Below are 26528 nucleotides of genomic sequence, written 5' to 3' on the forward strand. Positions count from 1 at the left end.
TGCATTGGTACTGCGGAGATATTAAAAGAACAAAAGGAAGATAAATAGAGCATTTAGGTGAATTCTCAATGGAAGGACACTGACAAAATTTCAGGAAGGAGAAGATATTGAGAGACTGTGATCAATATCAGTCGAGGAAATATGCACACTATTGTGATCATTGATCTACAAAGTGTCTAAGTCCATGTAAGCAATTCTTGATTACTAAAGGAAAAAAATACCAATGAAAAACAATATCACAGCAAATAAAAAAGTTTGTCTTTGAAAGACAATCAACCACACATTCTAGGCCTGAGCTCCTCCTTGTTTGACTCTATTGATAGTGCTCTAGGGACCCACTAATTCCTCACGAGGAAATTGATCTGTGACATATTCACAGCTTATTCTGACAGTGGGCCAGGGATGAGGAGCCTATGGCCTCAAGACCCCATGTGGCCTTCTAGTTCCTTGGGTGTGGCCTTTTGACTGAGTCCAAACTTTACAGAACAAATCCTTTTTATTAAGGGGAAGTTTGTATTCAGTCAAAGGCTGCACTTGAGGACCTAGATGACCATATGTGACCTCAAGGCCACAGGCTCCCCACCCCTGGTAGCCCCACTTCCTCTGTGTTTCCCCTTTTTCTCTCTCTCTCCTCAATCTCTCTCCCTCTCCCCCTCTCTCATTTCCTTTCCTCCACCTCCATTTCTCTCCTTTTTATTTTTATATCTAGGTATCGCTCCATTCTCCAACTGGTAAAACCATGGTATGATGAAGTGAAAGACTATGCTTTTCCATATCCTCAAGACTGCAACCCCAGATGCCCTATGAGATGTTATGGACCAATGTGTACACATTACACACAGGTAATCAGAGTTGTCTTCATTTTTAATATAAATTTAAAATATGCTTGCTATTTTCATGTTATTATGTATTTTATTGGATCTTGGACTTCAACAAAAGAATAATTATTTATTTAGATGGTCTGGGCTACTTCTAATCGGATTGGCTGTGCAATCCATACCTGCCAGAACATGAATGTTTGGGGAGCTGTGTGGCGGCGAGCAATTTACTTGGTATGCAACTATGCCCCCAAGTAAGTATTTAACTTTTATTTAATAGACACTTCATAGAATCCTCATTTATGGTCAGTTACCTGTTCTGATTCTGTTGTACCAGGGCCTCCTTTTCTGTTACATGAGACATGTAATTGATGTGCCTATCTTTTGCAAGAGAGGAGTGATTTTCTATTGACAATGAATGTAAATCCTTTGAATTCAAACTTATCTTGCCTAAAATATCTGTATTTCTCATTAGCCAAGGTATGGGAAATAGAATAGGAGTACAGGGTTTGGGGTTATGTAGGTAGGCTTGGAGAATAAGAAGAATGTATGTTTTTGTATTCTCTACAGTCCTGAGGCCTAGCATTGTCCAGATATGCTTGCTGGGATGTGGGGTTATGGGGGCATTAATTTGGCAGAATCTAAGTTAAAGGTCTATCCTACTCTTAGATTTCTCTCATATGAATCATCTATGATAAAGAAGGATTTCTCAACCACCATCCCCTCAAGATTAGGAATTCCAGGCTCTAAACTAGAAAAATTAGTTTGTAATATGATATTTGCATAGCATTCTCATCAGTTTCTTTCTTTCTTTTTTTTTAACTTTTTAGGCAATTGGGGTTAAGTGACTTGCCCAGGGTCACACAGCTAGTAAGTGTCAAGTGTTTGGCCCGAGACCGGATTTGAACTCAGTTCTCCTGACTTCAGGGCCAGTGCTCTATTCACTGTGCACCTAGCTGCCCCATCATTAGTTTATTTCTTTAAAAAATTTAGACTTGAAGTTTCATTGGTATAGGGAATTTCTAACATGGAAACTCTCTCTACCAATGCAGGTCTGCATGTCTTAGAGGACTGCCTGAAGCACTGAAAGGTTAAGTGGCATGTCAAGTAATATGTGTCAAACTCAACTTTATTGACAGTTACATGCAGGGTCCTCAGGACAGAGCCATACAGGGAATTTTCTATGGATCTTTCATCATAGTGTGGATTATGAAAACTAAAAGTTCCTTTATAAAACTGGACTGTTTTGTGATTATACCTGTTGAATTCTTCCCTGGGATTTATGAGGAAGAATCTCCAGAAATTATTTTTTAATTGTTATCAGCAATAAAATAGTTTCCATGGAAGTAAAGTACATTGGAAAGGTAGCTCCTTCATTTATTTTCTTAAACTAGATTTCTGAATCACATGTATTATATGGACCCCTGAAGATAAATGAGGATATTTGATCAAAAGGTAGATTTTAAATATGGATAGTTTCTTTTTTTAAAAAAAAATTACTGATCTTTCAATTTATATGCAAATAAACTCCTATCTCCTTTCTCCTGGATTTTCCCAACAGTCTTTTGTTGATCTCCCTATATCTAGTGACTTCCTCTCCAATCAATCTTTCACACAGTTACCAAATTAATATGCCTAATATGCTTATTTGATCATATCACTCCCTTGCTCAAGGAGCTTAAATGACCCCCTGTTACATCTAGTATAAAACACTAATTCCTCTTTTTGGCATGCTCTTGCTTATGTCCTCCTCCTCATCTCACACCATTCAGTTGCCTTATACTTCTATCTCCTCCTTCACCCAATCTCACATGAAGAGTAGGTAGCCTTTTTCCATGCCAAGGCTAACCTCTCTACATGAATAAATGGTCCCATTGCTTCTTTCTCCAGCAGATTGCCCCCTGTATCATCCCACTCTCATTAATTTTCAGTCGCTCACTGTCTGCTGGTGACTTTTCTATTGACTACAAACAAGCCCATTTCTTCCCTATCTTCAAAAAATAATGTTCTTTTGAGGCATCTATCCCCATTAGTTATCACACCATATCTCTTCTCCTTTTGTTGTTTTTTTTAACTTAAATTTATTTATTTTTAGTTTTCAACATTCACTTCCATAAGATTTTTAGTTTTAAATTTTCTCTACCTTCCATTTCTTTCCCACCCTACCCTGGAGATGGCGTACAATCTGATATAGGCTCTATATGGAAATTCATGTTGAGCATATTTTCCCATTAGTCATGACATAAAGAACAATTAGAACTAATGAGAGGAACCATGATAATGAAGCAATAGAACAAAACAACAAAGGAAAAAGAGAGCAAATAGTATGCTTCCATCTGCATTAAGACTCCACATTTCTTTCTCTGGGTGTGGATCCCTTTGGTGTTTCAAATTCTTAAGAAGGCTGTCTACGATCAGTGCCTCCACTTTCTTTCATCTCATTCTCTTCCTAGTTCTCTGCAGTCTTGTTTCTGACCTCATCATTCAATTGAAATTATTCCCTCTGAAGTTACCAATGATTTCTTATTCACCAAATCTTGTGACCTTTTCTTGATTCTTATCCTTCTTAACTTCTCTCCAGCCTCTAATACTGTTGATCACGCTCTTCTCCTTGATAATCTCCTCTTTCTAGGTTTCCATGACACTATTTCTATCCTAGTTATCCTCCTACCCATCTGACCACTCTTCAGTATCCTTTTCTGGCTCTCATCCAAGTTGTACCCACTAACTGGATGTATCCCAAGGCTCATTCCTGGGCCCTCTTCTCACCTCTATATCATTTCCATTGTTGATCTCATCTACTCTCATGAATTTAATTAGCATCTCTATGCTGATGATTACTAAACCTACTTATCTAGATCTAATCTCTCTCATGACCTATCCAGTCACTGAACTCCAAATGCCTGTTGGATATCTCAAACTGGATATCCTATAGCTATTATGAACTCATCATGTACAAAGGTAGATGCAGAAAGCTGAACTCATTTTCACCCCAAACCCTTCCTTCTTCTAAACTTCTTTATTACTGCTAAATATACTACCATCTTTCCAATCATCCATGTTTGTAGCGTAAGTATCATCTTTGACTCCTCACTCTCTCTTACCCACCATATCTATTCTGTTGCTAAGTTCTATCAGTTATACCTTCATAACATTTCTCTTATATGCCTGCTTCTCTCCTTTGACACAGTCACCATCCTGTGCAGGTCCTCACTACCTCATGACAGTAGTCTTCTGGTTAGTCTCCCTGTCTCAAGTCTCTCCCTTGTCTGCCATCATTCACTTAATTGGACTATTGACCTTCCTAAAGTGCAGGTTTAATGAAGTTCACTGCCCTATTTAATGAACTATAGTGGCTCCTTTTCACCTCCAGGATAAAATATAAAATTTTCAATTTATTGTTCAAAGATCTTTGTAATGGCCCCAGAGGTGTGCTGGAGTTAGGTCCTACTGGCTCACTGTTTTTTTTTTTTTTTCCTTAGTGTGAGAATTTACACCTTGGGAATTGAAAAATGATACAAATGAGGACTTGATTTATTTTTTTGTTGATTGTCTAGACTTAAGAAAGTGATGGAGAAAATGTTAACGCAAAGAGTATGTTCTTCACACATTTTTACACTTTTGGAGTTTTAACATTTAACCAGTATACCCCTGCCTGGCCTCCTCCTGCCTTTCTAATTTCCTTATACTTGATTCCTTCCCACATTCTCTTTTGACCCAGTAACAATGACCTCCTTGTCTTTCCTTGCATAAAATGTTCTATCTCCAGCCTGGGCATTTTCACTGGCTGTCGCCTTTGTCTAGAATTTTCTCCATTTTCTGGAATCCCTGGCTTCCTTCAAGTTCCAGCTAAAATTCTGTCTTCTACAAGAAACCTTTCCTAATACTCCTTGATCGGAAGCCCTTCCTTCTGTTGATTATTTTAATTTACTTTGTATATGTCTTGATTGTACACAATTATTTGCTTGCTGTCTCTTCCATTTTACTGGAAGCTCCTTGAAAACAGGCATTTTGTGTGTTTGTTTTCCCAATGCTTAGCACAGTTCTTGCCCCATAGTAGGTGCTTAATAAACATTTGTGACTATTACTGACTTTCCAATCTGTTTCCAACTTTTATTTTTTAAAGTTCCTTTTAGCTTTTTTGATAAATTTTGATTTGCCATGGAAGAAAAACCTAAATTTACAATGAATACTCTCTGAAAACAATTAAATATAATAACAATAAAGATTACTTGAAACTGATGGTACATGCAAATGTTTATGTAGTACCATTTTGTGGTATATTGTGTATAACCTGAATTTTGTTGCTGTTCAATATTGTCTGTTTTAAACTAAAGTTTTTTTTTAATTAAATGATATATATTTCTTGCTCTGTTACCCCTTTACTCCATTAGGAGAAAAAAAGAAAAAAAATAAGGAAAGCAAATTCCATCCAACAAAGTCAAAGTCAAACAAAAAAAAAATCCTTTACGTTCCATGCTTTCAAAGTAGGTGCCTCATTCTACATCTTGAATCTATCACCTCTATTAGGAGATGGACAGAATGCTTCTTCACTAGTCCACTGGAATCATGGGTGGTCATTACATTGATCATATTTTTTGTAGCTTTCAAAGTTGTTTATCTTTGTGGTGTTGTTGTTTGTTTGTTTTGTTTTTTGGTGAGGCAATTGGGGTTAAGTGACTTGCCCAGAGTTACACAGCTAGTAAGTGTTATGTGTCTGAGGTTGGATTTGAACTCAAGTCCTCCTGACTCCAAGACCAGTGCTGTATTTCCACTGCACTACCTAGCTGCCCCTGTGGTGTTTTTTTTTTTTTTTTTTTTTGAACTTGATTGGTCATGAAGTTTTCTTCTATCCATAAATCTGATAGATAACTTTTCCATGTTTATTTATTTTATGACTTTTATCACAATTTGTTTATTTGTGACCTTTTGTTTATTATATGATCTTTTATATCCAGGTCACATGTTGATTTGGGGCCTATTTTGGCATAAGATGGGAAGTATTCAATTTTCCACATGACTTTTATTTAGTAGTGAGTTTTTATCCCAGTGTTGTTTATCAAACACTAAGCTACAGGATTTGTTTGCTTCTCCATATTGTATATGAATCTGTACTACTAATCAGCTTCTCTATTTTTAATAAATATCAAATCATTTTGAAATTTACTGATTTATAGCAAAGTTTGAGATATGATACTGTTAGGTCTCCTTCTTTTCCATGGTTTTTAAAAATTATTTTCCTTGAAATCATAGAGTTTTCCCTCCTTATGCATAACCTTTGTGATATGTTGTTTTAGTCTCTTTGCTAGCATTTTATTTAAAATTTTCAATCAATGTTCATTAAGCATACGGGCCTATAGTTTTCTTTGTCTATTTTCTTCAACTTACCTTTCCAGGCTCATTACTTTCCTTTTTGTACTCTATGCTCCAGAAAAGCTAACTTGCTATTGTTTTCACACAACATTTCATCTTATAAATCTTTGCCATTGTACTGGATGTCCAATGTTCTGCCTCTTTGCCTCCATCTCTTGGAATCACTAGTTCCTTCAAGGCTCAGTAAAATCATACCCAATGAGGTTTTTTCCTTACTCCATCATTGTTGGTATCCCTCCTAAATCAGTGGGTACTCATTTGGAGATGTCCTATATTTACTCATCTGTGATGATGTTGTACAACCCTGATGTAATTCAAAGTCCTTTAGAATATGATCTCTCACTTTTTTCTATGTATCCATAGCACCTAGTACAGTTCTTGGCACACAGAAGGCACTAAATATTTTTTCGATTAATTGAATGAAAGAAGAAATGATCTATGTGATACTCTTCATGACACACCTCTAAAAATCATTTGTCGAAGGTCCTATCGTGATCATTTTCAGTTACTCCCTCTAGACTAGTAAATCGATTAATGTTCATCAATACTTTACTTAGACTACTCTCACTCAATAACAGAAAAAGAACTGATGATAAAAGGTTCCCCTAGTTTCATTTGATCTAAAGAAAGATAATATTTAAAGGATTTATGACATTGTTAGTGTTTTCCAAAGTATGATCCAAACAAACCCATGCTCTCCAACACTTCCAGTTAGGAGAGAGAATGCGAATATATTGCTAAGTTACTCACCATTATTGTGCATGCCAATGACTATGCTTAAATAAAGATCATAAAATAAAAAGTATAGAAATTGACTGATGATCCTCCATTGATAATTTATATCAGGAAAATGACAAAAAGGAGACTTAGGAAAGTTACAAATTAAACATCAAAATTATTCAAGCCATTTTAGATTGATAGCCTGATATTTAGTGACAATGTCTTTCCTACCATTTAGTATTTATAATAATGCACACAGTACCTATAAGTTCAGAGAAGGCCTGAACTGGAGAGGAAGGGTAGTGGTGGCTGTGGAATTGTTAAGAAAAGGAGATATACATGAGTGATAATAGAATCACAAATTTAGAAGTGGAAAGACTTCAGAGACTATTTAGTCCAAGTTCTTCATGTTACAGGTGAGCAAATTGATATCCATGTATATGAGATGACTTGTCCAAGATCACAGAGGTAGTAATTATCAGAGGCAGGACTTGAATTTAGGTTCTCTGACTCAAGGGCATCATTCTGTCCATTGCTGCCGCTTAAGTGTTGTGAAGACAAAAACAACAAGATTTGACAATTAATTGAATATTTATGATTGGTTAAAATAAGGAGTCAAGAATGGTGCCAAAGTTGGAAACCTGGGAGACTGGAAAGGTGGTGGGGCCCTCAAAATTAATGGGAAAGTTCAGCATAGGGAAAAGATTTTTTTTGGAGAATGAACATAATGAGTTTGGGTTTCGACAGTTTCAAATGCATAGGGTTTCAGATGTATATATTGCTAATATTCAATAAGCAGTTTTAGATGCAAAAGTTAACATATTATTACATATTAAATATATCATATAATTAAATAGATGCATCAAAAGATGAATGTGTAAATCAGAAAATCAACTGTATAGAGATAACTGAACACATGGAAGCAAGTTTTGTCAAGTGAGGTTATACAGAAAGTGAAAAGAAGAGGGCCCAAAAGCATGATAACAATCAAGATACAGAAAAGGAGATGAAGGAGTGAGGCAGCTAGGCAGCTCAGTGCACAGAGCACTGGGCCTAGAATCAGGAAGATGAGTTCAAATCCTGCCTCAGATACTTACTATAGCTATGTGACCCTGGACAAGTCATTTAATTTCTATTTGCCTCATTTTTCTCAACAATATGATATGGATAATAACAGCTCCTACCTCTCAGGTTGTTGTGAAGACCCAATGAGAAAGCATCTGGCACAGATGCTGGCATGAAGTATTGTTTGTTCAGTCATTTCAGTTGTGTCGGATTCTTCATGACCCCATTTGAGGTTTTCTTGACAAAGACACTTAAGTGGTTTGCCATTTCCTTTTCCAGCTTACATTTTACAGATGAGGAAACTGAGGCAAGTAGGGTTAAGTGACTTGCTCAGGGTCATATAGCTAGTAAGTATCTGAAGCCAGATTTGAACTCAAGAAGATGAGTCTTTCTGACTCCAGGCCTGGCACTCTTTCCACTGTACCACCTAGCTGCTCCTCATGCACATAGTACAAACTATTATAAATGTTAGCTATCATTATAAAGTTATCAGTGATGATTAAAAGGTTAATATAAGAGCATTAGCATGCCTTTTCATTTTTTCATTTATTTCTTATCCTTCATCAGTATTTTTAAATAAATACTCCTGGCATGATCTGGTTTCTTTGGATCCCACACCAAATTTTCTGCAGATTTGTTTTCTCTGACACCAACCACTTGTTTGCTGTTTTGTGGGAAAATGTACTTTTACTTTTCCATTTCTATCTATGATGTTTTGCAAATGAGTTTATGTTCTAAACTTTTGCCATTGGTAACCATGTCTTTTCCTTTAGCAGAAGACCAATTATTTGTTGACTAAGGCAATTTCTGGGTTCTTTTGGCCCCCTTTACATACTAGCTAAATTTCTGTAGTAAATGGCAATATTGATATCCATTTTCTCCTCTCATTGCTTCAACTTCATCTCTTATCATTTATTTCTTGTAATCTGGCTTCTGACTTCATCACTCAGCTGAAACTGTTCACTTCAAAGTTGCCAATGATCTTTGAATTGCTAAATCCTATGGCCTTTTCAATCCTCACACTTCTTGGTCTATCTTGGCTAAATGGCTCACGAAGTGATATTTATCATTGTCTTTTGGCATACAAAGAAACTTACCCTTTCAACTCCTTTATTTTCCTCTCCGAGGAAAAACTACAAGTTATCCTTCTATTTAGCTATGATTACAATATCATTATGTCTTTTGCTTTCACATTTAAGAAGGATGTCAATATGAACATGATTCAGTTCATCCAGTGATATTTCAGCTTGATAATCATTGGACAAAGATTATACATTAAGAGTATTAACATTTCAACTAATGTTTTGAATTATATAAGAATAATATGATTGTCACCCTCTAAGTATTATAGAGCTTCAAAAATATTACTTAGTTTTTAATCCACATTATACTAGGTATTTTGCAGCATTTCAAAAATTTCCCATTTATTTCTTTGTGTTTTTGCTTTAAATATGCAAAGGAGTGTAGTATAGCCTTGTTCTATATTACTAATCCTAGATTAAGTAGTATTGAATGTAAGATTTGAATGAAAAGGAGAAATCCTTGTGGACATACAATGTGACTGTCCAGTCTACTCTAAGGTTCCTTCATTTGAAGTAGTAAGCATAAACAGAAGAATACAACAAGACTATTCTGCATTGACTTCAAGGAATTTTTGAAATTACCTACTTCAATACCTTCACTTTAAAGAAGAGGAAACAGTGAGTCAGGGACTGAGCCAAGATCAGGCAGAGATTGTGGCAAATTCCAAACTAGACTCAAAGTCACCCTAATCCTAGTTTAGTGCCCTTTTCTCTATATCACATAGTTTTCCATAGCCAAATAAATGGTTAAGCTCCATTTTTTTTGATGATTAAAAAAGTGTGCGAAAGAAAATTTTTGACTTAATGTCAACTCTGAGATTCTATGCTTAAAGGAGTAGGGAAATTAAGCATAACACAATGTGAACATATTTACAATAGGAGTGATATCAAGAGAATTATGTGGCAATCAATATTTGCTTTATATTAATTAGTATGTTCCATGTTTAGAACAGCCAGCTTTCATTCAAGTGATTCACTCAAAAATCAATCAATTTAGCCTATCAAGCATTGTGATTAGTAAATCCCCCATTCATGCAAATGTTATTTGATACTGTATCTTAATGAAATGTTTCTTTATACCTTGAGTCCAGCCATTCTACTAATATATAGACAAATTAGATGTCATTTTAGAAAAGAACAAGAACACTTTGTAACAACAAAATAACAGCCATATGACATAGGACATTAACCCCCACTAACTTCACTGGAGTCTATAATGGGTGTCTTTCATTCTCCTCCTCTATCTCCTCCTTCTCCTCCTCCTCCTTCTCCTTCTGCATCTTTCTGTCTGCCTGTCTCTGTCTCTCTGTCTCTGAGGTGTCTCTGTGTCTCTCTGTGTCTTTGTCTCTGTGTCTCTGTCCAAAGTTGCCAATGATTTTTTAGTTGCCAAACTAATGGCCTATTCTTTATTCTCCTTCTGCTTGACCTTTGCAGCATTTGACACTACATGCTCTCTTCTCTTTGGATTTTTATCACATTACTCTCTCCTTGTTCTTCTCCTAGTTTCCCGAGTATCTGTTCTGAACTTTCTTTGATAGATATTTATCCATGTCATAATCATTAACCTTGAATGGTCCCCAAAGCTGTGTCTTGGGCCCTCCTCTCTCTTCAATATCTCCACTGGTGATCTTATCAGCTCATATTGATTCAATTATCACCTCTATGCTCATAATTCTCACATCTACTTATCAAGCTAAACCTTTTCTCATGACCTGGCTCATCTCCTATCTCTAAATGACTCATTGGACATCTAAAAATGGATACCCTATAGACATCTTAAAATCAGCACATACAGAACTAAACTCATTGTCTTTCCCTCCAAACCTCCTCTTCCAAACTTTCTTATTACTGTTGAGGACACTACCATCCTCCCAAGTCATCCAGGCTTGCAAACTAAGTATCATTCTCAACTCCTCAAACTCTCTCAGCCACCATCTTTAATCTTTTGCCAGGTCCTGCCAGTTCTACTTTAACATCTCTCCTGTTCCTCATCTTCTTCCTTTTGACACAGCTGCCATCTCAGCATAGGCTCTCATTATCTCATGCCTAGACTATTGCCTTCTGGTTGGTTTCTCTGTGTCATCTCTTCCCACTCCAGTCTATCCTTCACTCAATATCAAAGTGACAATCTTAAAATATAGGTCTAATCTTGTCACTCTTCCATTTAGTAAACTCCAGTGGTTCCCTGTTTCTTCCAAGATTAAATTTAAAATCAAGGTTGTGATCTCTCCTGCCCTTCCAGTGATCTGGTACTTTACTACCTAATGTATACTCTATGATCCAGTGGAACTGGCCTCCTTTCTGTTCATATGGGATACTCCATTTCACAAATCGTGCCGTTTCATTTGCTGTCATCCATCACTGGTACTTACCCCTTCCTGTCTTTGCCTCCTGACTTCTTTGGCTTCCCTCAAGTCTCATCCCAAACCCTACATTCTGCCAGGAGTTTCGCTCAATAGTAGTTACTCAATAGTAGCACTTTCTGTTGGAGATCACCTCCAATTTACATGTATAAAGCTTGTGTGTCCATAATTATTTATAGCTTGTCTCTTGTGAGCTACCTGAGGACAGAGATTGTTTTTGCCAGTCTTCCTGTTCCAAGCCCTTATCACAGTATTTAGCACAAAGTAAGTGCTTAATAAATGCTTGTTGTTGTTGAATGAGCACAATCCCAATGATTCCAAAAGCGAACTAGATTTAAACTCAATGTCTGATCTTATATACACACAACAGGTAAATGGCTGTGTTCTTTCACAGAGTAATTTTTTTTTTGCGTTTATGTAGGAGCAACTTAATTTTCAAACTACGTTATAAATGTTAAAATTCTATTTTTTTTCCTTCGTTCTAGGGGAAACTGGATTGGAGAAGCACCATACAAAGTAGGAGTGCCATGCTCAGCTTGTCCTCCCAGTTATGGAGGATCTTGTACTGATAACCTTTGTTTTCCAGGAGTAACATCAAACTACTTATACTGGTTTAAATAATTAAAATTTTCCCCCTTTCTTATTCAGTAGGATGGTTTTTGGGATATCAAAGCTTGTAAATTGAATTTTGCACATATTATGCAAAATTTTTATAGTAATCATTTTATCTTTTGGTATTCATTTGTATAAATTAGCTTTTGTATAGTATAAATTCATTTGACCCTTTGGGAAGTAAAAAGTGTTCATTCATAATCCCCAGTACTAACAGAAAATAAGCATAAATTATTTGAAAAGAAAACAACATGATTCCTAATGTGAATATTCTAATTGTTTTAAAAAATGAATTGAGTAATAATTTATTCATTTCCAAAATGTATTATTCTTAGGCAACAATTTTTTTAAGGATAAGATTGATCTTTTACCAGAAATGAAAATTAATTTATGGTATGGCATAACATATGAAAGAATATAATTTAATATTGAAATAGAGAAATAAGTTTCCATTTGATTGTAAAATGTGTGAGATGAAGGACATTTTCAGGAATACTTTCTTATGGTGGCCTATTAGGATATCTCACAAAATGGCATTCAGCAATATCTGGAACAAGTTCATTTCTGTTAGAAAGGTGAAAAAGTAAAATCATCAAAGGATTTGGCTTCTTTTGGTTAACAAAAGATAGGATTTTTCCCCCAATTACTTCTTAGCAGCAATTAACTCAGACTTTAAAAAAAATTCAAAAAGCAATGTGATACAGTGATTTACATTCTAAGTTTGTATTGCCACTGACTGCCTGCGGGGCCAGAGGCAAGTTAAATTCTACACTTGTTTCCTGTAAAGTATTATCATAATACTCCACAGACTCATGGACTGGGCATGTGATGGCTGAAGCAATGTGGTTTGAGAGATGCTGACATCTTCCGCCAATTATTAAAATGTAAATTTATAAAAGGGGAAGGGAAGGAAGGAGAGCAATGTTAGCACCTGTTAATGTATCATTAGTAGGCAAGTTATCAGATCATGTGACTAACCCCTTAGAAAGCAGGACTCTAAGGGAGTTGGGACACAGGAATAGTAGGATTTTATGAAGGATATAATAAAGAGATGAATAATCTCTCAAGCATAAGACAGAGGAGAAGGTCACTTGGGAAATTTCAGTGAGAAACCTTGAGGTTGTTGGGGATATTTTGAATATAAAGACTATATTTACAGAACATTTCCAAAAGTAGAAGCATGGGATTACAAAGAATGACCTTACCAACTTTGTAATTGTGCCTGGGGTGAATGAATCAACCTATTTTGTGAATTAGTGAATCAATCTATTTTATGAATTAGTGATACAGTATTCATACACTTTTCATGGAAGCAGTTGTTCTACATGTTTGATTGGGGAAAGATATATAATCTTTCTATATTTTATTTCTAGTTTGTAAAGCAGGAATGATGATCTTTGGTGCCTATTTCACAATTTCCTGTGAGGGTAAATAATACCATATTAATGGAGATTTTGTTAACTAAGAGGCAAGAGTAGAGACTATAACTTGAATGTCTATTAAAATTAAAATGTTTCTCTTAAATATTAATGAATACACATTTGGGAATTAAGAAACCAACAGAAATAATTAGTATCATTGCATCTCTAAAGCCTTTGTAAAGACCAAGAAAAAGTTAAAAGTATCAAACTATGTGTTCATTAAAACAATTACATTAATTGTCAGACCTATTAGATTAATGATTATGGGCTATGCATTTTTGAATTACACTCATAGAGTGATGTTTTCCAAAAACAACTAGAATTATACACTAATTTATAATTTAGTAACTTTGCTGAAAATTGTATAACGGGTATATTTGTTATTGTAGCTGTTACTTTAAAGAAATTAGTAATATAAAGTGCCCGTGTGAAATATTTTTTTCCAGGGCTAAAGCTAATGAAAGTATGCTAGTAGCAATTAAATGTATATATATATATATATATATATATATTTTTTTTTTTTTTTGCAACACACAACAATGGTGCTGGAATAAATATATCAGCATATTATATCACACTGGGCATAAGCTATTTCATAAAAGCAGCTTTCTATAAAATCTGTAGCAAGCATTAAGGTTTTCATTTGAAAATATTTCACTCAAAAGATAGAGTAATGGGTATTCATTGTTTATTGAACATTGTTTACCATCTCAGAATTACAGATTATTTCTCCATAATAGCGTATCCAACAACAACAAAAAGATTTTTAAAAAGTTAATCAATAGATTCTTTTTCTATACAACTGCAAAAAATCAATATGACTTCACTGGCTTCTGTTGTTATCATTTAAGTGGTAAATTTCCTCAAGGATGGATAGTTGTTTGGGTATTGCATAGACAGAACCACAATATTTCATGTGGTAAAGATAATCTTGCCTTAATAAGCATTGCAGAGTGTTAGAACTTATTCCTTGTTTAGTGGCACTAAGTGACATTTTTTGCATGGCCAGTTTGTGCAACTCTGCAAGTTAGCAGATATGCAGTGATCTAAGTCTAGGCACAGAATGCACTTTGGAAGCCCCCAAACAGCTATGTAAGAGTGGGCAAAATTGTATGATAGGTTCCATGCACATAAGTGACTCAGATGATTAGGTTCAAAGTAATGTGTTTTGATTTCATGTACTGTAATGTACTGAACCAGCCTTGCTATTGGGTTGAGCATCCAGATTATTGAATTCAACCTATATCTGAGTCCTAATTTTGAGTAATTTGCATGTGGACAGTGCTTATCACATCATGTTTATTACTTAAATGAACTAGCCAGATAATTTGCATGGATATACCTAACCTAATTGTTCCATTTTGAACTATTATTACATCAGGAAGGGACTCATGCTTAGAATCTGGTCTAATGTCTTACACTGTGTGATAAATCCTTATTTCTACAGATTTTTAGGAGCAAATTTTGGCTCAAATGAGAGCCTTTATGTGCTAAACTGTTCAGGGAGAAGGAAGTTGGGTTCATGACAATGTTAAATAGATTTGAAAATCTATTAGTGGAATCTAAGCACTGATCTATGAAGGGTCAATTACAGATGTTGAATCCCTAACAGTTTGGTGGGAAATGGTGCTAAAAATTCTTTTCAATCAGTACAGCATTTCTGTTATATTTTGGTTCCTTTACAATGAAGATTGTTACTAACAGGCTACATTTTGGTGCTAAATATCCTGGTGCTAAACTGATTGTTAATGCTAGGAGCTTATCTGGGGATCTTTTCCTTCCCTGTCCTACGATTGGCTATTTTAAAAATCCAGTACCTATTTAAGGAATCTGACAACAGCAACAACAAAAATCCATCTTTAACAAGATTAGACAAAATGAGTAATATCAAGATAGTAATATTTTAAGTATATTACTCTAAGGAGTAGTCAAGTAGACTTGAGTTTCTTTAATATAAAGGAAAGTTCTCCAGAAAGATTTCATGGTGAAAAGATTTCACTTATAGCTCTAATTTCCTTCTCCCATAAGTAATACTAAAATGATAAGCAAATGTCAAGGGCAAGGCATCCTAATACTCTTGCTCCCCAAATCTCATACTTTTTCCATTATCCAGATTTTAGTTTGTCCTCCCATGGAATATTCATTGTCCATCTCAACTCTATGTTATTTAAGCAACAAATGTGAGCATCAAAGTCCTCTTATTGAAGTTATGGGAAATTACTTATTTCAGGAGAAAGAAAAAATAAAAACCATTATTTTATACAGCAAGTTTTAATTGTATTCATGTTATACCTCCCTCATCCCCCAAAGCTATGTCTCTGCCAAAAGAAGGTACTGTGTTTTCCTAAATATCACTTACCTAATGGCTATCTCTGATTTGATAACTGTTGTTAGTATTCAGTTAATATTTCTGATTAGTAAAATGAGATATAATTTACGAAATCCTAAAGGATGAAAGCTAAAGAATCAACATCAGCACTCCATAATAGAAATACAAAGGGTTGTTTCACTTTACATATTTTTATAGGAGAATTAACACATATTGGAAAGTTTATTTTCTTCCTTCCATCCCTACCCCCCCTTCCCTTTTATGGATGGTCTTTCAATGTAACTTCTAGGAAAGATTTTATCAAGTTCTATAGGAACTATTCACGTATACCTAGTTACTGAGTAAGGAAAAGTAACCTACATTAGAATTGCAGGTGTATCCTACAAATCAGCTTTGGTTTACTTTCACTTTTTGCTATCAAAAATTGATCCAGGTTTTCCCAAAAAGTGTGTTAATTACTATGTGGTTATGCATTAAAAAAAATTAGAAAAAGTGTATCTATAACTTTAAGTTCCCAGTTAGGCAATCAATCTATAGCCAGGCAGAAATAATACTTCCTGTGAGATTTCTTGCAAACATTAACAGAGGCTAGCTACCTTTATAAGTTGTATATTGGGAGAAAATGCACTCAATGAAAAGGAGGCATTTTATGGGGGAAAGAACTCTAGTTCCTGAGTTTGAAGACCTGCTTCCAAATCCCACCTATTATATTTACTGCCTGTATAACCTTGGGCAAGTCATCTAGCAGCTTTGATTTCCATTTCCTTATCTGGAAATTGGACTAGAGGATCACTCAAGGCCCTTCCAGCTCTGAAATACTAAAGTAATAAGCAAATGTCAAGGACAAGGCATCCTACTACTCTTGCTCCCCAAATTTCATACTTTTGCCATATCCAGATTTTAGTTTGTCCTCCTATAGAATACTCATTTACAATCCAGTAAGTCATTGTAAGAAGCTCACCCAGATTTCTTCATAGTCATGAAGAAATACTATTATTTTCAAGAAGTGTTAGGTTCAGGTAACAGGTTTTTTGGTCCCAAATCCAAGCACCTGTTCCCAGCTTCCAATTTAACAGAAAGACTACAAAATGGAAGTCATAAAACTCAGAAAGTTTAATGTTATTTTATGATTTAAAAAAAATCCACCTAGATAAATATACAATGAATTTCCTTTAATTACAGAATCAAATATCTTAATACAAAGAAATTTTAATTTCATCAACATAATATCTCAAATTTTAATAACTGATTCACATCTCTTTCTTTGATAACCTAAGTATGTCACTAAATTATTCCTGCCTTCATGAACTTCTATTAACTTAAAGACATATCAGTAAAAAGTTAGAAGTCAAGACAAGTGTTGAGAAATTTTGCTTTTGGGCCACTGTTTTAGGAGAGAAAACAATTTTGTCTTGTGTAACAATTGAATGCACAATTTGGTTTTATAGATTTAAAACAACAACCTAGTAGTGAGAAATGCTCTAAAATGTTACATATAGACACATACATATACATATATGTGTGTGTGTATATATATATGTGCATGTATATATATGTATGTGTATTTGTATATGTATTTACACACATGGCACTATGTGAGTTCAAAGCTGTTTCCTTGAGTAGGGAAATACATCTCCCTAGACCTGCTCTGCTGCAGGCACTGGTGCCCTCTTGTGGTTGTTAAAATGTCCTCAGCAAGGTGCATTCTAGTAAAAAAAAAATACAATCTTCTTAAGCACCAAAATATTACTACTCAAACTAATACCCGTAAATGCTTCAGTCTCAAATTGTTTATTGTACTAGTCCACTGAATGGTTAAAAGCAAGAATCCTCAAATACAACTAAACTTTGACAGTTTTCATTATTTCCACATTTAGTGTATTCTTAGATTTTTTTTTTCATTTTTAAGCTTTATACTGCTAGAACTGCTATAAGGAAACTGCTATCAGTTCTTTATGTTTGAGCAGTGTGTTTTATTATCCATTATGCACTTTTGTCTTACAATGCTGGAAAAATAATTGAACCAATCACTCTTGCTTTTGAATGGACTTCTTTTCATGTCAGAAGACAATTTCTGGCAATATTCAGATTTTTGGTCTATCAAATTACTTAATCACACTTTAATCCAATATTCATGCAAGTATACTATTTCATTATTGTAACTTATTACATATAATGAACAAATGATACTATCTTTAAATTGTGATAATTTTCTCTTTTGAATAGAGTGATAAATCATAAAAATTTAAGTTAGAATTTCACAATTGGTTAACATTAATGCTGGCTGTTTTTTGTTTTAATTCTCCTAAACTATAAATAATTTTCAATGCAAAGTCCCATTGATTTTTTAAAAAGAACTGACACAGAGGTATGAGAATATTTTAGCTATAACATACAAATGCTAAACTTGGATCAAATTTTCAAGATAGATATTTAATGACCTACTAGAATTCACTACTTTGAACATAGACTTCAATAGACTTTTGCCTTTATTGCCAAAGTGATGAACTACCTGTGTGACCTTGAACAAGTCATTTAGCTGCCTTGGCCTCTATTTCCTCATCTGGAAATTGAGGGAGTAGGACTAGAGGTGGACTCAGGTCCCTTCCAGCTCTAGGTCTACAATCCAAGTCATCATGAGAAGCTCACCCCAGATTTCTTCATGGTCATACAAGAACGCTGTCATTTTCAAGGAGTGTTAGACTCAGGTAATAGATTTTTTGGTCCCAAATATAAGCAGCTGTTTCTAGCTTCAGGAGAACCAGGAAGACTGCAAGGAGGTAGTTATCCTATTTTTTGTCTGGGGCAGGCAAAGGGGGAGGGAGAAAGGAAGGGATCTGGATTACTACTCAATAGTTTATCTGCCAAAACATTGTTTTTGGATGAAACAATTGGCTATATAGTCAGAGCTCTGGTATCATGAAGTGTTCAAGGGCTGAGCCCATGAGGCATGGTTTTACTTACACAGTGAAATCTAGTTTTAAATGATTTCTTAGTGCTTGTATATTTACTCTTATCACATACAGTATTTTGGAATTGAAATCTTGTGAATCAGAATGTTGTGAAGTCCATATACATACAGTATAATTCTTCATACATAAACCAATATTTTTATGTATTTATATACTTTTGAAGTTCCTGTATCTGTTTTCAAATCTGTTTTTTTTTAAAGAAAAGTTCTTTACCTAACATGGATGTTGCTATGGATTATGAAACATACCATTTTCATGTGGTTATATGATCCTGAGAGTGTGCATATATATATGCATATATATATACACACATATATGTGCATATACATACATACATATGTAAACATTGTGGTATGTCAGTTCCCTTTCTTTCTTCAACCTTAGCTGTTCTCAAACCTAAAAATGTAATTCATTGTGAGCCACTTTTTATTACTTTGTCATTTCAATAAAAATTTTAAAATTTCTTTTGTCTTTGGTTCAAAGTATGTTGAGCATTTCTCTTTATTCATCTTAAGTAGACTTCAAAATTAAAATTTAGACTATAATGACTTTAAAATATTTTAAAATTACATTGAAAATGTACTAGTGGCTACACCATCCCCCTGAAATGCAGTTCAGGATTTGGAGTCAGAGAACCTGAGTTCAAATTCCTCTTCTGTCACTACTTGTGTGACTTTGGATAAGTCACCCAACCTCTCACAGCCTCAGTTTCCTCATTTGCACAACTGAATATTTTGGATTAGATTATCTTGAATATCCCTTCAAGCTATAAATCTAAGATTCACTTAAACACACAAAATCACTATATTTAGTCACAATCAGCTTTTTAGCAACCAGATACATGGGTACAATGAGTCAGTCAGTCAATAATCATTAATTAGCACATGCCAGGAACTGTGCTAAGTACTGGGAATACAATAAATCTTGCACTCAAAGAGTTCACATTCTAACGGCTGCAATCAGTATGTCAATAAATAACAAGGTATATACAAGGTAATATCAAAAAGAATGGAACTAGAATATGCCAATTGATTTATTCATTATTAGCCAAGCTCCTATGATGACATGCATAAGTTGGTAGCTGGGCTTTTTTTTTCCAACATCTCCAAAATAATACTCATTCAAATGAGATAATAATAAAATAAACTATCTCAAGAGTGCCAATATCATACTAATGCTTTCCATTTATTCCATTATTATATACCACTATATGACTGATCCACCTCCATTTCTAATCATCCCTGTTCTTAACAATGTCTTTTATTCCATTATCAAGAACAAATTGATGTTGGAAATATCTGTTTGCTTTCATCATCTGTCTTTCTCTTGTTGTCCTTTGAGCTTTGTGAATTTTGATTTTTACAAGATTTTGGTGCTCCATGATTTTCAGCTAAACAACATCAGCTAAACACCAAAAATTTTTTGGTGATAAAGAGATGGACTTTTGCACAATTGGCAATCATTGAATAGGTTATATAATTTCCCAAATGCAATTCAGTTCAACATCATTCCTGCTGCTAATATCTACAGTCATCTCAGTGTACATTTAAAGTACACATTTAAAGTACAGTGTACATTTAAAGTACACATTTAAAGTGTACACAAAATGTAGAGAAACTTAATTGATTAAGTCAGTGGGCTATCATTAGAGAGATTTGCTATAGGCTTGACAATTTATTAAAAACTCACAGTTATAGGTTTAAAGTTTTCAAGGTGCTTTCCACACAACAACCCTAAGATGTGGGTAGTGAAAATGTTATCCCCATTTTATAGATATGGACACTGGCCTGCCCAAGACTGTACAATATTTGTGCCAGATCTATGATATAGATTTAGGTCTTTCTGATTTCAGGATCTACGTTCTTTTTTATTCCTCACATTGCACTTTTCCATTCAACTTGTTTTCTAGTGTGAATTATCAGACCAATTTTTTCATGCTTCTGAATTTCACTAAAGATGTTTTGTAGTTTTTAGAGACTTAATGCACTTAAGACAATGTTATTATACTAATTGGTTTTTAGATACCTTTTTTTAAGTTTTGCAGAAGTCTTTACACAGATTATCTTATTTGAGGCTCAAAAACTGTATGAGGTAGTACCTATAGACATTATTGTGCCCACTTCACAGATGAGGAAACTGAGTCTAAAAGATGTTAAATGACTTGTCATGACCACATATTTCTTTGTGTAAGAAACAGGATTCAAATCACAGTGTCTAGATCCATTACTATTTCAAACAGAACTCAAATTGAGATGTCTAGGTCCATCATTATTTCCAGTAAACTCAAATGCCTTTAGCATTTAATCTAGAAATAAAAGTATTTGTAGAACCTTGACATCAATAAAATAAATCCCACCATGATGCTGACCTTAGTGAACATAAAACCTATATGCTTTATGTGTGTTTCTTATAAAGATCAACTTTTCTTTTTTTTTAAATTTTCTTCATAATCCTTCCTTTCTCACAACTTTCTACATTTTATAAATGAGTGTATTCCATTTATGTATGTGGGGATGATGTTTAAGTTTGCTTTTCCCTGCATCAAATCCTATTAAAATAGTTTTCTTTCCCAATTTTCACATATGTTTATTTCTTTCTTGACTATATCTACCACTTAAGCCTAGTTCTCCACCTTACTATTCCCATCTAGTCCTATTTATTTAACCATATTTCTACCACAATATTTTATCATTTTCATTATTTTAAAGATCTTCACTTGCCTAGCCTAGGTACAATTTAGGCTTGTGAGATTCTGTGTTTCCCTCACCACTTAAATCTAAAGGATAGGACTTGGAATCAGGAAGACCTGATTTCAAATGCAGACTCAGTTACTCACTAGCTCTGAGACCTTGGGTATGTCACTTAACTCTCTGTCTGCCTCACCCTTCTCATCTGTAAAAGGGAGGCAAGAATAGCACCTACCTCCTAGGATTGTTGTGAGAATAATATTAGAAACTTGTAAAGTACTTTCCCAACCTTACAGTACTATAAAAATGTTAGCTATTATTATTATTGTTGTTAAATTAGAATAATTCTCCAGTAGCACCCTATTACAAGGAACACAAAGTTCTTGCCAGGTCCTTCATTTTCCTTCCCTATTGTATTTGGATTTTTTTTAATGCCCCCCCCAATCCATAGTCTTTTAGTATCATTTCCTCATTGCCATTTAAATATAATATATCTGGAAAGAATTTGATATCTTTTCTCATTTTAGGATAATAGCCCTTTTGAAGATTTTCCACATACTTTTTCAGAAGCATCCAAGTTGGAGAGTAAATAAAATGAGTTATTCAGACAATACAGATAGTACAGGAAGTGGCTTGATTATTTAGTAGTCTCACATGTATATTTAAGATTTCGGGAAAATCTAAACCACAGGGTGACACAATGAGTCCTGGGAGCAGAAGGTTGAGGGATCTAACTGGGCAAGACCTTATGGGAACAAATAACTCTGCCAAAGGACTGCCCCAATGACCTTGCCCTTTTCATGTACTTTCTGAGAGTAATTGGTGAGCTATTTGAGCAGATATATTTTTTCTGTCTCTAATTATGGGTTCCTTAGAATCCCTAATTATTTTCAAGGGGTGAAATAAAGAAGACTTCAGGGAGAATCCTAAACCCAGATTTATTTCAAAGATTTTTTGAATAACCCTAGTTGGAGGCATTGAGTCAAAGAGAGAAAAAGCCTTTTGGAATCAGCCTCAGCATCAGATCCAGTTCATGTGAGTCCAGAGATTTTTAGGGCATTGGGTCTATCCTCAGTGACCCTCCTGAAAGTAATTTTTTCTCTTTGACTAATCAGGAATATTGTGGACAGTCTTCATTTCTCTAAGTAACTTAATGAATCATGAAATCCTCTCACTCTGGAAATCAGAATTCCCAAATTCTTGAGTTTGGGCTAAGCCATGAAGCAACTCACACAAAGATGCTGCTGCTCAGGAAATCTCTTTTCTGTGGCTCAAGATAGATTCTAGGATCAGGGTACACATGGAATTTAGAAACTTCCTTCTCTAGAAAAGAATATCTGGTTCAGGAACATTGCTCATGAATTACTTTCTTGGGCAATATATAAGCATGTATACTTTCTGCCATATGCTACAAGTTGCCAGTGAGCTGCTCAACTTTTCCCACCCAAGGGTGGAGGTCAGGGAGGGACAACAAGGTCTGAATTCAGGAAGGGGATAGACCTGTGTAGGTCTGCTCTGCTACATGCTGTTGTGTCACTGGAAGGCAAAAAGAAAGTCAGTATCTCTGTCAACTAATCATGAGTTCCCAGCTTCCTTTTAACAAGGCTCCAGTGGACATTGAAAGTGTCTTCAGATGGCTCCAAATAAAATCCTAAGCCCTGTGATATCCTCAGTTTTTTTGGAGTACTCATCAAATTGCTCAGGGACTCACCCAATTAATCCATTTTCTGGTATTTCTTCATTATTTTTGGAATTTTCATTTTCTTGTTCTTTTTCTCAGTCTTTTCACTCTTTCCAAACCATAGCCCATGGGGGCTTACCTTCTGAACTTTCCCATATTGAGGACTAGAGGAGTTTAAATGGCTATTGAAGGGTTACTACTGTGGGAAGGGGTAGAAGAAGGTCCTTCATGATTGCCCACTTGCCTATAGTTAGTTTCAAAGACTTTTTGCCTCAGTAGCTACTGTAACCAACATGATGAGCAAGAATATTGCAATAATATATATTCCATGTGGTGTCTATGGTAGGTGTGAGGATGGGCCATGGGAATCTGAAAATAGATACATTCTGAAATGGTCATTTAGGATTGTGACTGAGGATTGCGTGGGAGGTCAGGAATGAAGCTATCAAGGAAGCCTTTACTGGTATGTGTTTGTGTTCACTTTTTACTTTGCTGTGGGGGGTACCTGGCAAAAATGTCTTTCCTTTATTTTCTTTTAATTATTAGTCTTTTATTACATTTGGAATATTTATCACTATTTTTGAGGAAAAAAGGTGGCAAAATCTAGCTTGGGTAGCATCTTTTCCTAAGTGATTTTGAAAGTCCATACTTAATCTCTTCTATCCACTGGCACCTTCTCTATTGTCTATATACATCTGGATTTCCCTCATCCTTAAATATGAATCTGATCTGTAATTATGATCACTTAATCTAGTCATACTCTTAAATTATCATCATTTATCTCCACCATTTCATAGTTAAACTCCAATAAAGAAAAAAAATCTATACTTTGTTGTTGTTCAGTCATTTTCAGTCATATCCAATACTTTGTGACCCCATTTGGACTTTTCTTGGCAGAGATAATGAAGTAGTCTGCTATCTCCTTCTCCAGCTCATTTTACAGATGAAGAAACTGAGCCAAATGGGGTAAAATGACTTGTCCAGAGTCACACAGTTAGTAAGTGTCCGAGGCCAGGTTTGAATTAGGAGTCTTCCTGATTGTAAACCCAGCACTCTATCCACTGTGCCACCTAACTGCCCTCTAATTCTTCACCTGTCTCTCAATTAATTTCAACAAACCAAACATTCTTTAAGTATATACTATGTGTAAAATATTACACTAGGTACTTGAGATACAAAAAAAAGAATGGAAAATAGTACCTACATTCTTGGAGTTTATATAGTCTGCTAGAGTGAAATCTATCAGTCGAGTAGAAGCACTCACTCCAAGATTAACAATGCTCTCTTAACTACTAAATCAAATAACATTTTTCTCAGTATTTATCATACCTCAAAGTATCACAGAATTTCAGTATTGGAAGGTACCTCAATGGCTCACAATTTAGCCATAACTAAAAAAAATCACCTTTACCACATACTCAACAAGTTCGTTCTCCACTAATTCAGCTTTTTTCTTGAAAAAACCCAATGAAGAAGAATCCACTATATCTAGAAACAACCCCTTTCATTTTTTTTACTTATATTTGATAATAAAGTCATTTTTGCTTAACACAATTCTAAATTTATCTCTTTAAAATGTCCACCCATTTCTCTTTGTTCTGTCCCTGGGGATAGAATAAAAATTCTAGTAGTGGTTATCTGTAGACTTCCAGGACACCTTCCTTTCCAATGAGTTTAGTACCTGGCTCCCCTGCTGCCTTCATACAAGAATACATCAACATACATATTGATACTCCCTCAACCACCACTTCCTCACCCTTCTCATTCCCCATGACTTACTCCTTCATCCCAACTCAACCAACATAAAGATGGTCATATCCTTGATCTTGCCATCGCCAATAAAGGTACCACTTCCATGTTCAATAACTCCAAAATTCCTTTATCTAAACACAGCCTATTGGCTTTCGACTTCTTCCTCTGCCTTCCCATACCAAAATCTACTCTTCATACACATTGTGACCTCCAATCCCTTGACTCCTCAGTTCTGTCCCAGGCTGCTACCTTTGCTATGGCCACACTTTCCTCCTTTCCCCATCTCGACCCCTTGACCCACTGTCCTCTTCTCTTGAATCCCCTATTGCCTTATTACATTGATTATTGTGCCCTGTCAAATTTCAGCCTTGGATTACTCCCACTGTCCTCTGCCTTCACTACTAATGAGTGGAAAAAATCACAACTGTGCTAAATGAACCCATTTCAAATTTATGTCATGTAACCACAACTGGACCTCACTGCTGTTAGGCTATCCTTTTACACCTCCCTAATTAACTCACTATCCCAGTTACCACAGCAGTTCTTTCAAACCTTTCTATATCTCCTCAGATCTCCAAGGCTTTCCCTTCTTCAGTTCTCTGAGTTGAGAACCTTGTCATATATTTTACTGAAAAAATTGAGGCCATTCACCAAGAGCTCCCCCTTCTCCCATCCTCATCTTACATCACCCAGATGCCTTCTGCAGTTATGTCCTCCATCTCTCTATCATATGATGAGGTGATGCTTCTTGCCCAAGGAAACTCTACATGCAAAACTGATCCCATTCCATTGAGTCCTGTATCATCCTCACTCTCTTCCTCATCTTCCATATGTCTCTAGCCACTGGCTAACTACAAACAAGCCCATTTGTCTCCCATCCTAGAAAAACCCTCACTTAATCCATTCATGCCCACTATCATCCCATTTTTGTCCTATCTTTTCTGGCTAAACTTCTTAAATGAGTGCTTCTATTTTCTTTCCTCTTACTCTCTTCTTAACTCTCTATTCTCTGGCTTCTGCTCTCCTCAATCAACCAAAACACTCTCTCTCTCGTTACTAATGATGTCTTAATTGCCAAATCCAATGACCTTTTCTCAGTCTTCATCCTTCTTGACCTCTCTGCAGCTTTTGACACTGTTATTCATCTTCTCTTTGATACTCTCTTCATTCTAGTTTTTGGGACATTATTCTCTCCTGGTTCTCCTACTGACTGCTCATTCTTCTTGATTGGATTTTAGTATGCCATTTATGTTAACTGTCAGTGTCCCACAAAGCTCTGTTCTGGGCCTTCTCCCTCTATACTATTTCACTTTGTTATTTCAACAGTTCCCATGGATTCCATGATCATTTCTATGCTGATAATTCTCAAATCTAATTATCCAGCCCTAACATCTGTGCTCATCTCCAATCTTGCATCTCCAACTGCCTATTAGACATTTTAAACAGGATATTCTGTAAATATCTTTTACTCAATATGTCCAAAACTAAACTCATAATCTTTCTCCCCAAATTCCCCTCCTTCAAAACTCTCTTATTGTCAAGGGAACCATCATCCTAGTCCCCCAGGCTAAAATCCTTGACCTCTCGGTACCTATAATCCCTCTCTGCCCCATATACAATATGTTGCTAAAGCCTATTGGTTTCACCTATGTA

The 26528-nt window shown here is 35.2% G+C and overlaps 1 protein-coding gene across 2 annotated transcripts in view; it reads left to right on the plus strand.

Moving 5' to 3' along the window:
• Window positions 1-12088, plus strand: part of LOC114054272 (peptidase inhibitor 15) — a 48340-nt gene extending 36252 nt beyond the window's left edge. For both annotated transcript variants that reach the window (XM_027877460.1, XM_027877461.1), the window contains exons 4-6: window positions 710-842; window positions 957-1072; window positions 11907-12088. In XM_027877460.1, coding sequence (XP_027733261.1) covers window positions 710-842; window positions 957-1072; window positions 11907-12042 — 385 coding nt within the window. In that variant the 3' untranslated portion in view covers window positions 12043-12088. The remainder of the gene's footprint in view (window positions 1-709; window positions 843-956; window positions 1073-11906) is intronic.
• Window positions 12089-26528: the final 14440 nt, after the last annotated feature.

This window comes from Vombatus ursinus, unplaced genomic scaffold, assembly GCF_900497805.2.
Source record: "Vombatus ursinus unplaced genomic scaffold, bare-nosed wombat genome assembly UNPS02014812.1, whole genome shotgun sequence".
NCBI lineage: Eukaryota > Metazoa > Chordata > Mammalia > Diprotodontia > Vombatidae > Vombatus > Vombatus ursinus.